At 40.5% G+C, this 14771-nt stretch overlaps 1 protein-coding gene across 2 annotated transcripts in view; it reads right to left on the minus strand.

Moving 5' to 3' along the window:
* Positions 1 to 1169: 1169 nt before the first annotated feature.
* The window catches only part of CASP7 (caspase 7), a 30285-nt gene continuing 16683 nt past the window's right edge, over positions 1170 to 14771 (minus strand). For both annotated transcript variants that reach the window (XM_061635947.1, XM_061635946.1), the window contains exons 3-7: positions 11111 to 11250; positions 9540 to 9668; positions 8936 to 9111; positions 5424 to 5562; positions 1170 to 3542 (exon numbers count right to left, since the gene is read on the minus strand). In XM_061635947.1, the coding sequence (XP_061491931.1) occupies positions 3319 to 3542; positions 5424 to 5562; positions 8936 to 9111; positions 9540 to 9668; positions 11111 to 11195 (753 nt within the window). In that variant the 5' untranslated portion in view covers positions 11196 to 11250 and the 3' untranslated portion in view covers positions 1170 to 3318. The remainder of the gene's footprint in view (positions 3543 to 5423; positions 5563 to 8935; positions 9112 to 9539; positions 9669 to 11110; positions 11251 to 14771) is intronic.

Below are 14771 nucleotides of genomic sequence, written 5' to 3' on the forward strand. Positions count from 1 at the left end.
CGCCAATTCAATAAATGTTCACTGGATACAGTGACTTCTTGCTTTCCATGGTTGACTCCTCACAAAACACGTCTGTATAAATGATTACACAGCAATGGGCCTTGAGAGGACGGAGAGAGGTTAGGGAAATTTAACTATTTAGGCCCCACTGTCACGGAACGTTAATCAGAAAAACAACTCTAGAGCTATTCATTCCTTTCCTTCAGCTCCTGCTTCCACAACAGGATATTATGATATCCTGAAAGACCTTCTCCTTCCCTACAGGTTCTCTTGGGGTGTTAAGATTGGCAAGAGTTCTGCCACCTCAGGAAGTGAAGGAAACAGCCTGGGAGAGGTCTTTGTGGCAGCCCCTCAGTCGTGTAACTCCCTACAGAGTTGGGTCCAGCATCTTCGTTATATAGCTTTTATTGTATGCTGAAGATACACCTCTTTACCCCAGCCTTTGGGAGTTATTTTGTTTTGTGGGACCCATCTCTTTGGCTGAATCTATATTGTTCTGTTTGGAATGTTTTTACTTGTTTTTATAATTGTACCAGTCCCATTTCTATATTGTTATATTGTATGTATATTGTATTGTATGTTATATTGTTATAAGCAACCAGCCCTGGGATCTTATGGCAAAGGGCAGCTATCAAATAAATAAATGCTACTCAGTTTAGATGATGGCTATTAGTAAATTAATTGCGGCTACTGCCAAAACAGAACCTCCAGGTTCAAGAGGAAATAAATGCCAGTTGTTGCCTTCATGTCTTGCTTGTGGACGTATTAGAACTATCTGGCTGGTTAGACACAGGCCATGGTCTGATCCAGCAGGGATCATCTTAAGTTTACATCTATTACATCTAATCCATCTATTACAATGGATAAATCAAATATGACAATATTTCTTATGAGCATTGTAAGAACTAATAAATCTAGAAGCAAACCTGTTTAGAAGAAAACATACAGAATCAGATTTTCTAACAGGTGAACTAAACCCATTAATTTTATTATTTTATTTATATCCCGCCCTTCCTCCAAGTAGGAGCTTAGGAAGAGATACCTTGGTCGATTACTGTAGTTAGAAGAATACTCATAATGTCTGTGGATGAGAGCTCAGAAGGTATAAAATCATACCTCCCCCAAAGAGAAAAATGAAACAAGTAGATTTGTTAGAAAATTATCTTTATTTGTTTTATTATCTGTTTCTTCAAAGAATTTGCTAGTGTTTCTGGAGAAAAAAATAGATTTCATGTTGCCTTACAATAACCATAAAAACATCTAAATATACAGATTGTTTATAATTGCACCAATTATATTGTGATTTTCCCTGAAGAATGAAAGGGAGAGGGTTATGTACCTCCACCATATGTAAACAGTTCATTAACCTTGGTATCTTGAATTACTAACTTGTTGATAAATTTTATAAACAATGGAAGCAAAAGATGTTTTGAAATGCAATGAAAAATATGTCTGCATATAATTACATAGACATGCAAAGTTTAAAGAATTCAACAATTCTTAAGTACCAAAAATGAACATTAATGTCGTGGCGTAAAAATTTAGTTTACTCTCTATCTTGAGAAAAATGCAGGTCTTTGTTAAGCAACTGTCTGAATTTAGCCTATTTCCCACTGCATGGTGAGATCTGCAGTCATCACTATGTCAGATCCTATTGCTATATTTTTGCATCATTCCAAAAAACATGAGCCATTCATTTCATCATGGAATCCAAAGTGCAATGGATTTCTTAAGGCACTGGTATTCCATGAAGATCCCCCTCTGATGTGAAGGATTGGTCTATCCCCACAAAATCCAGCAGTGTCATCATTTTTTCATTCTTGTTATAAAGCTTGAAACTATGAAAGTTAGTGGCAGTTTTGATTAACATAAAACTAAGTTCCATAACTAGCTACAATTATGTGTCAAATTTGCTTCAAATAACCACAGTCCCTAACACACCAAAAAAGAGTGTCTGTATAGTAATGACACGCAAGTAAAGTTGGTAAATATATGATAGCATCCATAGTGTTAGATGTACTGAAGACTTGTTATAATAATTAGAAATTCAACATGATAGAACATTGCTTGTAAATTGAGAAACAAGAAACCAACAGTTGTCACTAGAAGGTAACATCCAGAGCAACTGGCTCGTATGGTATAAGATCAAGAATGATGGTTCTTTTTGCTTTCAGGTGAATATGTAAAGCACAAAATACGCAGTGTTTAATAAGGGAGAATGGGTAAAGGTATTAGACTTAAGGCATCTGAAGTAAAGAACCATGGCTTCTTGGCAGTAGTCAATCATTAGAAGGAAACAGAATCTCACGACTTCCTTAGGTTGCTATAGTTTTACTTACTACTTTGTGGAGTAATTGTGCTTTGATCAGACTGGCAACCTATTCATTACTGTTCTTTCTGCTTAAAAACTGTACATTATACAACAGATCTTTGCTATCAAATTGTTATTGTGCTGAAAAGACTGCATGCTGCACTTAAGTGTTCAAGATCTCCAGATAAGACTTGAGCAATTTTTCTCTACTGGATAAGAATAAACATTTCAAGTATTTCCCAGGACAGTTTTCTGAAGTAAGGCAGGGGTAAGGAAAACAAATTCAAAAAGAGGGATTTCCAAAAGTTAATGTATAATGACTCCAAACCCACACTGAGACCAAGTAAGATATCAGAGGACACAGCCATTCAATTTCTTAAGACACTGGTATTCCATGAGTATCCCCTCTGATGTGAATGATTGGTCTATCCCCAACACTGATGTAAAACATCAATAATATCAAGTCCACCATTTAATCACTGAAAACTCCAGCATACCGTGGCAATATTCCTGCATGATGCACATTCTCCCTTTTCTCCCTTGCAGATACTACTAGAGCTTTTGCGAAATGAAAACAGTGGTTTCTCATCAGTGATGCAGTGCTAACACATTATAAGTAGTTAATATTGAAAAATTATGAGAGATTTCCATGAGCAGGAAAAAACCCACACATGACTCCAGACATGGTCAAGCAAGAGAGGTATTAGAGGCATTTCTTTCAATGTGGACATAAACAACAAAGAACAGATTTCTCTCCAATATATGCATAAACACTCAAGGTGATATGTTGAAAAAGATTATGACAATCAACTGAGGTAATCTTGGTACTGCAGATTTCAGAAGAATCATTATCTAGTTAAAGTTCTGGATCAAGAGATTTTTTTTGCTTCGAAAAGCTTTTGATTAGTACAGCACTGTACTACAGAGTGCAATGCACTGTATATTCCAATCTCACTGCAGAGAGGAAAAAAAGGGAACAGATTATATCTGTCTACACAAATGTGATTTCAGAAGTAAAGTTCTTTGGTTAGCATGGAGACCACACAAGGAACCTGCTTCTTCGCACTGAAGCATGGGTCATTACTCTGTGATTCAAAGTTTGTTGCTACTTTGTAGTTAACCATGGTGAGAATCTGTAGAATCTCCAGCTGCTTGCCATGCTTACTCAGAACTTCACATAGAGCCTGCACAAACCAGGAGCCTCTTCCAGGATTCCTCCAAGAATAATAACCTATAAATGACAGCAAGAGTAAAGGTGTCACATGTAAGTATGAAGGGTGAAAGACAAAAGTTTATTGCACGTTACATATATGGCTACAATCCAAGGCATGTGCAAGTGCAGGAGGGAACCAATTGGAAATTAGAGGTTTCCACTGCAACCATTTGCATTGCTGAAGAGGCAAGTTACCTTTTCAAAAAGCATTTTGCCTTTTCAAGAGCGTGAGTGTTTGAAATGGAAACTTAAAGTAACTTCCTGGAATGTGTGTGTAATACTTTGTGGGAATTGAAATGATCCTGGTTGGCCGCAAAACACCTAAATAGGACTCCCCCCCCATTGGGGCATATTTAGCTTTAATTTTAATAGCATATTATTGCAAATGCACCTTGGAATTTTGAAGACCTTACTGGTTAGTTGAAATAGAAAGGGAGCACCATGGCTTAGCATGAATGAGCAAATGTATGGGCTCCCAGATATGAGATTGCAGTCGCTTTGCTCTTCCTCCATTTATGCTGCTGCTGTGCTGCCCTATGTTATGGTTTGGCTTAGCAGGTTGTCTGCATCTGGGCTCAAGGTTTAGCTCTCCCAGATACACCATGAGCTGTAAACTATAGGACAAACTTTGGTTACAGCTCATGGTTTGTCTGGAGAGAGCAAACCCATCACACTGGGTTCACCCAACATGCTGACCCAACCCATGGTTTAGCTCACCCCAACAGAACCACCAGAGGAGAAGCAAAGTGGCCCCTATCTCCTCTCTGGGAGCACACATTTGTGCTAAACATAGTTTGGCTTAGTGCTACATGCAAACCAGAACATGGAAATGCCTATATATTTCAAAAGGAAACAAACCTGATCTATGAAAAAATAAAGTGCAATGCTTCAAATTTTCAAGACTGGCTCATAATTCAATGTAAAAAAAAAAGTAATTTCCCCATAAAATAACATTCCATTTTTATCGATGTTTATTTGTCAGATAAATAAATGAGAGCCAGTGTGGTATAGCGGTTAAGGTGTTGGACTACAACCTGGGAGACCAGGGTTCAAATCCCCACACAGCCATGAAGCTCACTGGGTGACCTTGGGCCAGTCAGTGCCTCTCAGCCTCAGAGGAAGGCAATGGTAAACCCCCTCTGAATACCCCTTACCATGAAAACCCTATTCATAGGGTCGCCATAAGTCGGAATTGACTTGAAGGCAGTCCATTTCATTTCCATTTCTCAGATGCTTGTATTAGCCCCAATAATTTATACTTCATTTTACTCTTGCTCATCTTTATGTCAGGTTTGTCACTTTTTCCAATCATACCACTGCCAGTCTTTTTCCGGACACAATTCAAAGTGCTGGTGATGACCTATAAAGCCCTATACGGCTTAGGTCCAGGCTATTTATCAGATCGTATCTCCCTGCCCGGGCCCTGAGATCCTCAGGAGAGGCCCTTCTCTCAATACCCACATCTTCTCAAGTACAACTAGTGGGGACACATGAGAGGGCCTTCTCAGCGGCTGCCCCTAGGCTTTGGAATTCCCTTCCTAAGGAGGTAAGAGCGACCCCCTCCTTGCAGTCCTTCCGCTGACAAGCAAAGACCCTATTCCAACAAGGCTTTGGAATTGAAGGCTAAGGATATGGCGTGAAGGGTGCTGCATTGCTAATGTCTATTATATTATTTTTAAACTAGTTTGAACTCTTTTAGCTATATGTGTGTATGGTTTTAATACTGGAAATAGTTTAATCTTATTTTAATGTAGATTTTGTATGTTTTTAATTATATGTATTTTTTATCTGGAAGCCGCCACGAGTTCCAGTTTTGGAAAAATGGCGGGGTATAAATAAAGACAACAACAACAACAACAACAACAACAACAACAACAACAACAACAATAATAATAATACCTGGCACGGTGGAATATGCATACAAAAAATCTGCTTCTACAGGAATCTTGTACCCTGGATTGGCATCCATTTCCAAATTGTCATATGAAGAACCTGAATCTGTCTGAATGCCATCATCAAATTCAGAACCTCGACATGCCTGAAACCATAATATAAACACTAGACAAAGTAATTCTTATGTACATAAATCATACACAATTTACAGGAGTTACAAAACTTTACAATAATTTTGTAACTGAAACGCATTCATGTTATAATTGAACATGTACTTGAAACTTATGAAATATTGCACATTAATGACATATTCCAGGGTAGGCGCTGAAGTTCAGCAACGTCAACTCTGCCAAAAACATTCTTGTCCTATGGCCGCAGCTTCAATATTTCAGCAGCATATCATTTGTAAGAATATGCAGAGAAGCCAAGCCATTGCTGGTAGGCATGTTATTCATCATTTATAAAGTGCGTAATAATGGCCTTAAACTGACATTTCTTTTGTTCTGGAATATCAGTTTTGTGGTTATCCAAACTACTCAGCACCTAAGAAAATACCTCGACATGCAAGTAGCAAGGTAAAAATGTAGAGTTGTCAAGGCTGCATATCTGTGGCTTCGCTGTTATGCTCGACAGAGGAAGCTGCCTCACAGCGAGTCATTTTACTGGTGCAGCTAGCCCAGTACTGTCTACTCTCAGTGGCAATGGCTCTTTAGGCTCCCCAACCGTTTGACTGTTACAGATGCCAATGAAAATAGGCATGGACTGGCTACTTTTGATAAGCCTCCCCCATACTGTAGGGCAGAATCAGAAACCTGTGGCCCCCGGCCTAATTTTATTTGGCCTAGTTTCAAACCCCTCTTCAAGAGATTTCAGACCTCTGGCAGGGGTGATTTGCCCTTCCTCAGCAACCTGCTAGGAGTGTCAGAACGGGAGAAGGGGTGGCCCCACTCACTTTCTGCTCAGATAGCTTCTCTGGGGCAACCATTTTAGGCTGCTGCTGGCCCCCGCTTTGCATACTAGGCAAGCGCCAAGCTGCAGGTACAGAGTGGCATGGACCTCCTTGTGGGTCCTGTGTTTGTGCTCCTTGACCCCAATAAAGCACTTAAGAGGCACAACAGGGCAATGCAAAGGTCTGTTGGCAAGGCCAGGGTGTGGCTCCTGGCATCTTCCCTGCATGGATTCAACTTCTGAACCCTGTTCCTGGCTGCCTGCCTTCCTCTTCTCTTTCTCTTGTATCTGGCTCTTCTCTCTCCCCTCCCACCCCCCATGGCAGACTTGCCTGTGCTGGGTGTGACTCATCCTGCCATTTGCTCCTGTTTGAGCCCTGCAGTTTATTTCCTGCTTGCCCCAGAAACCACATAGCCTTGGGGTAATGTGCTCTCTGTGTGCAGACTGCCTATTATGTGTAGCTCCAGATCATGGCTTGGGGGAACTCTGGAAACACAGGTGGGGTTCAGGGGCAAAGAAATGTGGCCCAGAGAGTTGGCCAGCTTGTCAAAGCTGACCCTTCTCCTGGGTGTGTGTGTGTGTGTGCTACTGCTGATTCACTTCCCAAATGGTGTCTATCACTGTCTTGTTTAGACCTGCTCCACATGGCAATGGCTGCATTGGAGCAAAGCGGAATGGGGATGGTTGAGTTTTCCTCCTAAAACGTAAGCCGGAAAGGGCTACTGCGTTCCCCTTTAGCCACCTTGCTCACCTTGAAAACAAAGCCAGGCAAGGTTTCTGCAAAAAGGCGCCCCAAACTCAGCAGAGCACCCATCTTTGCTTGGGAAGTCTCGGATGTCAGGAGTTCGGATCTTTTTGCCCTCCGTGGCGGAGGTCTTGCTGGCAATGCACAATCAAATTTGGGCTGAGTTGTGGCCTTGCTTGGGAGGATGCATTTGGTTGGATGATTTCCGGCACTGGTGTTTTAAGTGCCTCACATCCTCTCATGGTGCTTTGCATCTACTTAGAAGGGGTGGGGGTCTTCTTCCTGCAACCCCAACATAACAAAGTTTCTGTCTGGTGCTTTGTTTACCAAATGTTGGCTGGGGCTGATGGGATTTGTTGTAAAACCGTATCTAGAGGGCCACAGGTTTCCTTGTGCCGGTCTAGGAGAACCATTGAAGTTGCGCTCGCCCCCGCTTTCTCCCAGCTTAGATCATCTGTGAAGATGGCCACAGCAGTCTGGGTGTCACAAATCAGTCCTGAACTCCAATTTGAAAGTAGAAACTTTGTCTCGTCCAAGAGTGCCTGGAGATATATGGTAACCGCCCACCTGAGCACCTTGCTTAGGAAGGGAATACTGGCAGCTGTTTCTAAATTGTTTTAAATTGTGTTTTTAAATTGCTTTTTGTGTTTCTAAATTTGTATATTTGTTTTTAATTGCTGTTAACCGCCCAGAGAGCTTCGGCTATGGGGCGGTATATAAATGTAATAAATAAAATAAATAAATAAGGGCGGGTAGCACTAAAGAAAAGCCAACAGAGTTGAATCCTGGTTGAAGCACTCTTCAGTCTCCATTTATGTGATTGGTATGGGCTGCTTGAGAAGGACAAGCTTAGATTGTTCATAGCTCACAGAATGAGAATCCCACAGTTAGCCCCTAAAAGATCACGAAATGGCCTTATGTTTAAAAAGCTGAATTAAATTTTGGCTTCTGTTTACTTGCAGTTTTGGTTTTATACTTTGAGTAAGTCACGATTAGTTTTTGTTCATTAACAGCTTAAAAAAAGCATACAAAGCCACAAAGACTTTTAAAATTGCAGTCTTTCAATTAATAACAAATGAAGGTTGGAAATCCTATGTGCAGGGCCGGATTAAGACATGCTGAGGCCCTGAAGCCATGTCATGATTCAGAGGACCCATAGCATAAAAAAATAAAGGGGAAAAAATAGTGGGAAAGTGGCGAGGAGGGGATTAGGGGAAATGATGCCTGGTGTGGAATGGGACTTTAGAATGTGTTGGTAAGCTAGCTCCCACTGTCTCCTCTTGAGGTCTGAGGTGAGGTTGCGCAATGTGTGGATGATGCAAGTAGTCCAGCAGCCCCAGAAAGGAAGTTGATGGGATTGGGATGTGGAGGTCCGGGTTCAAAATTCTGGTGATGAATTTTATATGAAAGGTTAAGACAAAGCAATGTTAACTATAATAAATCTTAGTTATCTCCAGCATATTTAGAGGCCCCTCATAATGTAAGGCCCTAAGCCATGGCTTACTGGCTTGTTCCTAAATCCAGCACTGCCTGTATTAATCAAATAAGACTTTTTTTAACAAAGGGGGGGATAATACAAGGAAAGGAAGGTGGGTTGTGGAGTTTGAGGTACAAATGGAAAAACGGAGGAAACAATGTACACTAAACTAACAAGTATTGAGCATCAGTCTCAAGGAAAGCCGACCAATTGTCTTGAATAACTGTCTCTTAAACTTCATTCTGCAACCATTTCAGACCACTGTTTCCAATTCTAGCTTAGAATTGCTAGGCTTTGCAAAACAGTTTCTACCCAGCACATGCTAGCTAGCATCAAATGCCTCCTTACCTGAATGAAAAACATTTTAGGTTTTCCAATGAGGCTTTGGCACTTGTCTCCTCTGAAAAGACTTGTCAAGTCCTTTATTTGCATACCTCCATCTGTGCCATAGATTAAACCCTCTTCTCCATGGCTTAATAATATGCAGGCAAAACAAGCAGCATCACTGTGGTTTTCAAGGGCAACTGCAATTCAAACATTCTTGTTAAATAATGGAAATTCCACTAAACTCCTCTGAACAAAAACTATACATGGCAACTACTTTTTCTGCATGATTAAAGAGAGTATGGAAAGAAGGGCTAACTCCAATCCTGTACATGTTTACTCAGACATAACTTACATTGGGTTGGATTCAGACTCAGTCATGCCTAGAGTAGATCCACTGAAATCAATGGAACTTAAGTTGGTCATCTCAGCTCTAAGTATGACTAAGTGTGGATCCAACCCACTTTGTTCAATGGTGCCCTTTAGTGTGTTTGGTACTGTAGCTTAAATTATGCATTAGACTTCAGCTTCCCAAATGTCAAAGAAAAGAACATGGTGGTATGTCTTCTTAACTAAACCTGCAAACAGTCCCATCAGTTAACTTAATGCAATTAACAATCATTGGTACCTTCACGGAGTATTGTTTCCGTAGTTTCACAGGTGAGATCATTATGGACAGAAACATCAAATCCTATCTTTCGAAAACAGTTTTGCAGGTCACCAGCATCTTTATCAGTGCCATTTCGTGTACCCATGCCTGATAAGAAACAAAGACGTCTATTTATTTGTATAGGTTTTGAAAAGAGCTAACTGACCAATGGAAGAGAAAATTATTTTAGAACCCGAGACTTCTGAACAGTATTCACAAACAACTTGTTACATTCACATAGACCCAAGCAATGTCAGAGGGGTGACCATGTTTAGACTGCTGCAGCAACCTTAAAGATTAACAAGCTTATTATGGTATATGCTTTTGTGGACTGCAGTCCACTTTTATTAGATGCATGGTTACAGATATACCTGAGTTACAGATATACAGGAAATCTACTGACCATGGTGAAGAGAGACTGCAATGTGAAACCACGGAATTACAGTTTATCAAGAGGTTCAAGGGTATAACTGTAGCTCCGGTTGAGACCATTTTTTTATCATACTATGTGTATTAATTTCCTTACTGATGTCTATGTTATTACCAAAAACCATTTTTGCCACTGTTAATAACATAATGATCACTGCATGCATTTTTGCATTTCCTTTCCCTCCAACCTCCCAACCATGGATGCATGTGCGCATATATCGGTAACTCAGGATGTCATTTCATGCATCCAATGAAGTGGACTATAATCCATGGAAGTTTATGGCATAATAAATTTGTGAGCACTGAAGATGCCACAAGACTCCTATTACAGGCCCAAACAATGCTGGTTTTAGTTTTGTGTCATGGCAAGTGTAGGTTTGTATTTTCTTACAAAAGTTCAAGGTGGCTCACAGGCAAGTTTCATAACATACCGCAAAACAGAACAATTCCCTGAAGTAAAAACCAAACAGAACAGCTGGCCATGAAATAAGAACAGTTAAGACAGTAAAACATCATTAAATAAACAACATAAACCATAAGCCTACAATAAAGCAATGTAGGCCAGGTGGTTATCTCAGGCATTTATAAACAGAAAAGTTTTAACACTATGGTGGAAGGCCAATAAAGAAGGGGCTAAACAGTTCTTGGGGAGGAAGTCCAAAAGTTTGGGTGTAGCAATAGAAAAGGCACTCTCCCTTGTTCCCATTATCAAATGTGAATCCACAAATGAGAAGAGAGCCTCTGTAGATATCTTAATGTGCAGGCAGACTCATATGGGAGAAGGCTGTGCCTAGATATTAGCATCGTAGGATAAATCATTTATTTATTGATAAACACACTTGTATACCGTTATTTCATTAAAAAAAACATGAAAGTGGTTTATAAAAAATAAAAACCGTATAACAGCCATTAAAAATACAATAAAAATAAGGTCAACTATTGCAAAGAAACATCTCCTTAACTGCCTGCATAAGCCTGGTGGAACAGAAAGGAGCGCCTGCTGATTTTAATTTATCTATTAAAAGCATTGTGTGTCCACACAACTTTTTTGTAACAAAAATTAACATTCAAGAGTACCATTCAGAGCTATATTAAAATAATGATAGAAGGGAAAAACATACGTGTACTTTCTTGAAAGTTCTTGTTGTTTATAATAATGCATTTCCCAATTTTATTGTAGTCCATACTATACTGGAATGTTGGCATAACATTTCGGTACTTGGAAGAGGCTTCTGGCTGAAGTTCCTGTCCATTCTTTTTTCTGTGGAAATGTAACCAAATGTTCATAGTCAGAACACAAAAGTGTTTCAAATTTTAGTTGATGCATGTTATGATGATGCTGTCCAAGACTTCACTGGGATTCAGCTTTGTAATCTACAGATAGAGCTGCCATTTGTGATTTTGATGATGGTATGGCTTTACTCACCTTATGGCTAGCAGTGCAATCCTATGCATGTTTACTCAGAAGTAAGCACCACTATGTTCAATGGAGCTTTTTCTGAATTAAAGGTTCTATACAGCCTTTGTGGGAGTATGTTTCACAGAACTCAGTGGGACTTACCTCTGAATAGACATGCATAGGATTGCACTGAAAATATGAAGGTAGTAAACTTAAAAAAAAGTAAGTTGGGAAACTTAACAGCATATAGGCAGTTCCATGTCTTTAAATCAGGGGTGACAAACGTGGCTCGCCACATGTTGTTGGATAGTCCCAGTCAGCATGTCAAATAGTCAGAAATGATGGGAGTTGTAATCCAGCAATATCTGGAGAGCCCATATCTGGATATAAATGGATTTCTCAAACTCAGTCTATACAAATTTAACATTGGCACACAGGTCTGTCTATAACCAGGTCTCCTGAAATCAAAAGCAACCAAATGTTGCAATGGTCAATGTGTCCTGAAAGTAATCCTGTATACAGCCCTATAGGGGGCCTAATATTCCTTGAGGAAATATGACACTATTCAAAAGTGGCATGACTATATAAGCTGTGTGTGTATGAACACTTATATGGGGACGGGTGTTGCCAATTTAAGTGTCACATTCCAATTTTGGGGGGATCACAATTTCTTGGAGGACAGATCAGGGAACCAGAGGACAGATCACGGAATAGGGATTCAACCGGTGCTGGATGGGGTTGCACTCCCCCTGAAGTCTCAGGTTCGCAGTTTGGGTGTACTCTTGGACTCAGCTTTGAATTTGGAGGCCCAGATTACTGCTGTATCCAGGAGTGCCTTTGCCCAATTAAAACTGGTGCGCCAGCTGCGCCCGTTCCTGGAGCTGCCTGATCTGACTAGGGTGATGCATGCCTTGGTTACATCCCGCTTAGACTACTGTAACGCGCTCTACGTGGGGCTGCCTTTGAAGACTGTTCGGAAACTTAAATTGGTACAAAGAGCTGCAGCCAGAGTGTTAACCGGGGCTGGTTACAGGGACCATATAACTCCCCTGTTACAACAGCTCCACTGGCTGCCAATTTGTTTCCGGTCACAATTCAAAGTGCTGGTTTTGACCTACAAAGCCCTATACAGCTCAGGTCCAGGCTATTTGACAGATCATATCTCCCTACATGAACCTGTCCGGGATTTGAGATCTTCAGGTGAGGCCCTTCTTGTGCTCCCCACACCTTCACAAGTACATATGTCGCGGACACGAGATAGGGCCTTTTCGGTGGCCGCCCCTAGGTTATGGAACTCCCTTCTGAGTGAGGTGCGATTAGCTCCCTCCTTGCCGTCTTTCCGGCGACAAGTAAAGACTGTTTTATTTCAACGGGCCTTTGGGATAGAGAACGACCAAGATTAAACGTCATAGGATTGGTGACTACAGTATATGATTTTATTATTTTAAATTGTCTGCTGTTTTTAACGTATGTTTTATGGTTTTAATTTTTCTCATAGTTTAATTCTATTTTTAATTGTATATTTCTGTATGTTTTAATGGTGTTGTTTTTAGTTGTAAGCCGCTCTGAGTCCTACTTGAAAAAGGGCGGGGTAGAAATAAAGTTTATTATTATTATTATTATTGGCCACAACATGCAATTACCAACCAAAGACACTGACCTGATCTGGCAGGCTCTTCTTATGTTCTTAAGTTTTCCCGTCAGCTATTCTACACTATTTTAGGCCATTTGTTGTTATTTATTGTTAAATTTGGGGGGGGGGAACTGTGAGTGTCAGGAGGGTCCTTAGGGGTCACCAAACCCCTTTTGGCATCATAGAAGAGGACTCATGGAAATGTTTCTAATTTTTATTGTCGCTGCTGCTTAAAATCTATTGACCTTGGGGGAAAAGAAGAAATGATGACACAAAACAGCAACATCCCACACACCTAATGCATCATTCATTAAATTGTTTAGTTATGTGTGTGAAATAATTATTGTAATGAGATAATGCATTACATCCTTTTTATCATAAAAAGCTTTAAGAAAATTAGGAGGAAAGAAAAGTTTAAAAGTTCAGTGACTTTTAACACCAAACACACTAGTCGCCAGAGCAAATGTGCCACTCGGTTGTGAAATCTCTTTGAAGTTGAACGTAATTGTGATTAACCAAACAGAGGTTTTTATTGTATTAACAAAATGTTTCAGCTTCCGCCTTCATCAGCTGCCAACATACAAATTATATATATATAAAAACACGCAAGATGCTCCCACCAGGTTTTACAGTAAGAAGGGGCTGGGTTTGACTAGCATGATGTGTCTACATTTTCAGAAGGTGGAAATGCACTGGAACCGGCAGAGGATTAAGTGTGTTTCTACCCATAAACACATCAAGAGACAGTGGCCTGATTCACACACAGTGTTAAAATATGGTTTAGCATTATGAGAATAAGCCACAGCAAACCTTGGCTTGCAGCTTCCTCTTCTTCAGTGTGGCCACGTGGAAGAAGCTCAAAGCTTCCACTCCCATTTTAGACTGACCACAGCATTACCCAAGACCTTAACTATTGTAAATCTTAACTATGGTTTGTTGAAACAAGGTCTCTTCTCAAACTATGGTTTGAAGTTTGCTTGTTTCAGGAAACCATAGTTAAGATTAAATATCGTTTGTCAGATTCAGATGATAGGGTAACGTAAAATGGAAGCAAAAGTTTCCAAACTCAATGCTGTGGCAGGAGGAGAAGGGGGAATTGTTTTTTTTATTCCTTTGGGCATCTAGAGCTCAGTGACAAATTGTTTTGAAATGAATAAAAGGCCAGTGATTCTATTTGTTGAACCAAGAAGAATTGTTGTAACAGCTGAAACACAAAGCTTTCTGAAGAACAGGGTTTTCTGCAGTAGAGGGCCAGCTCCAGACATTTTGCTTCCTGAAGCAACACTGATGGTGGAATTGTGGTCTTCGCCACATGAGGCAGCATATCAGATTAGGAAGCCCAGGACAGCTGGATGGCAATGAAGGGGATGAACAGCTCAAGGGGAGCACTGAGGTAAGGTAGATTTGGCCCAGTTGAAGCAGTACAATTGAGAGGGTTGTATATGGTGACCGTTTCTTATTAAAAGGATTCTGCCACAACTGGATGCTTTGGGTATGTATGCAGAACGCTTCTCTCTCTCTGTTATAGCTGTTTCCCAACTTTCTATGTTTAAGAAAACCTTTCCACATAAAACTTGTCTCCAGAGCATGCCCCTTCTGTGTTGCAAAGGACTCTAGCTCACAGTTCTAGGGCTCCTAAGCTTGAACTATGACCATCAGGGGATGAGTCTGGTATCCTAAGCTAGTGAGCTAACATATATGTGTCAGCAGCAGATGGCATGGTGGGGCTGTGCCTCTCACCTGACCTCCC

Source organism: Rhineura floridana, chromosome 7 (genome assembly GCF_030035675.1).
Source record: "Rhineura floridana isolate rRhiFlo1 chromosome 7, rRhiFlo1.hap2, whole genome shotgun sequence".
NCBI lineage: Eukaryota > Metazoa > Chordata > Lepidosauria > Squamata > Rhineuridae > Rhineura > Rhineura floridana.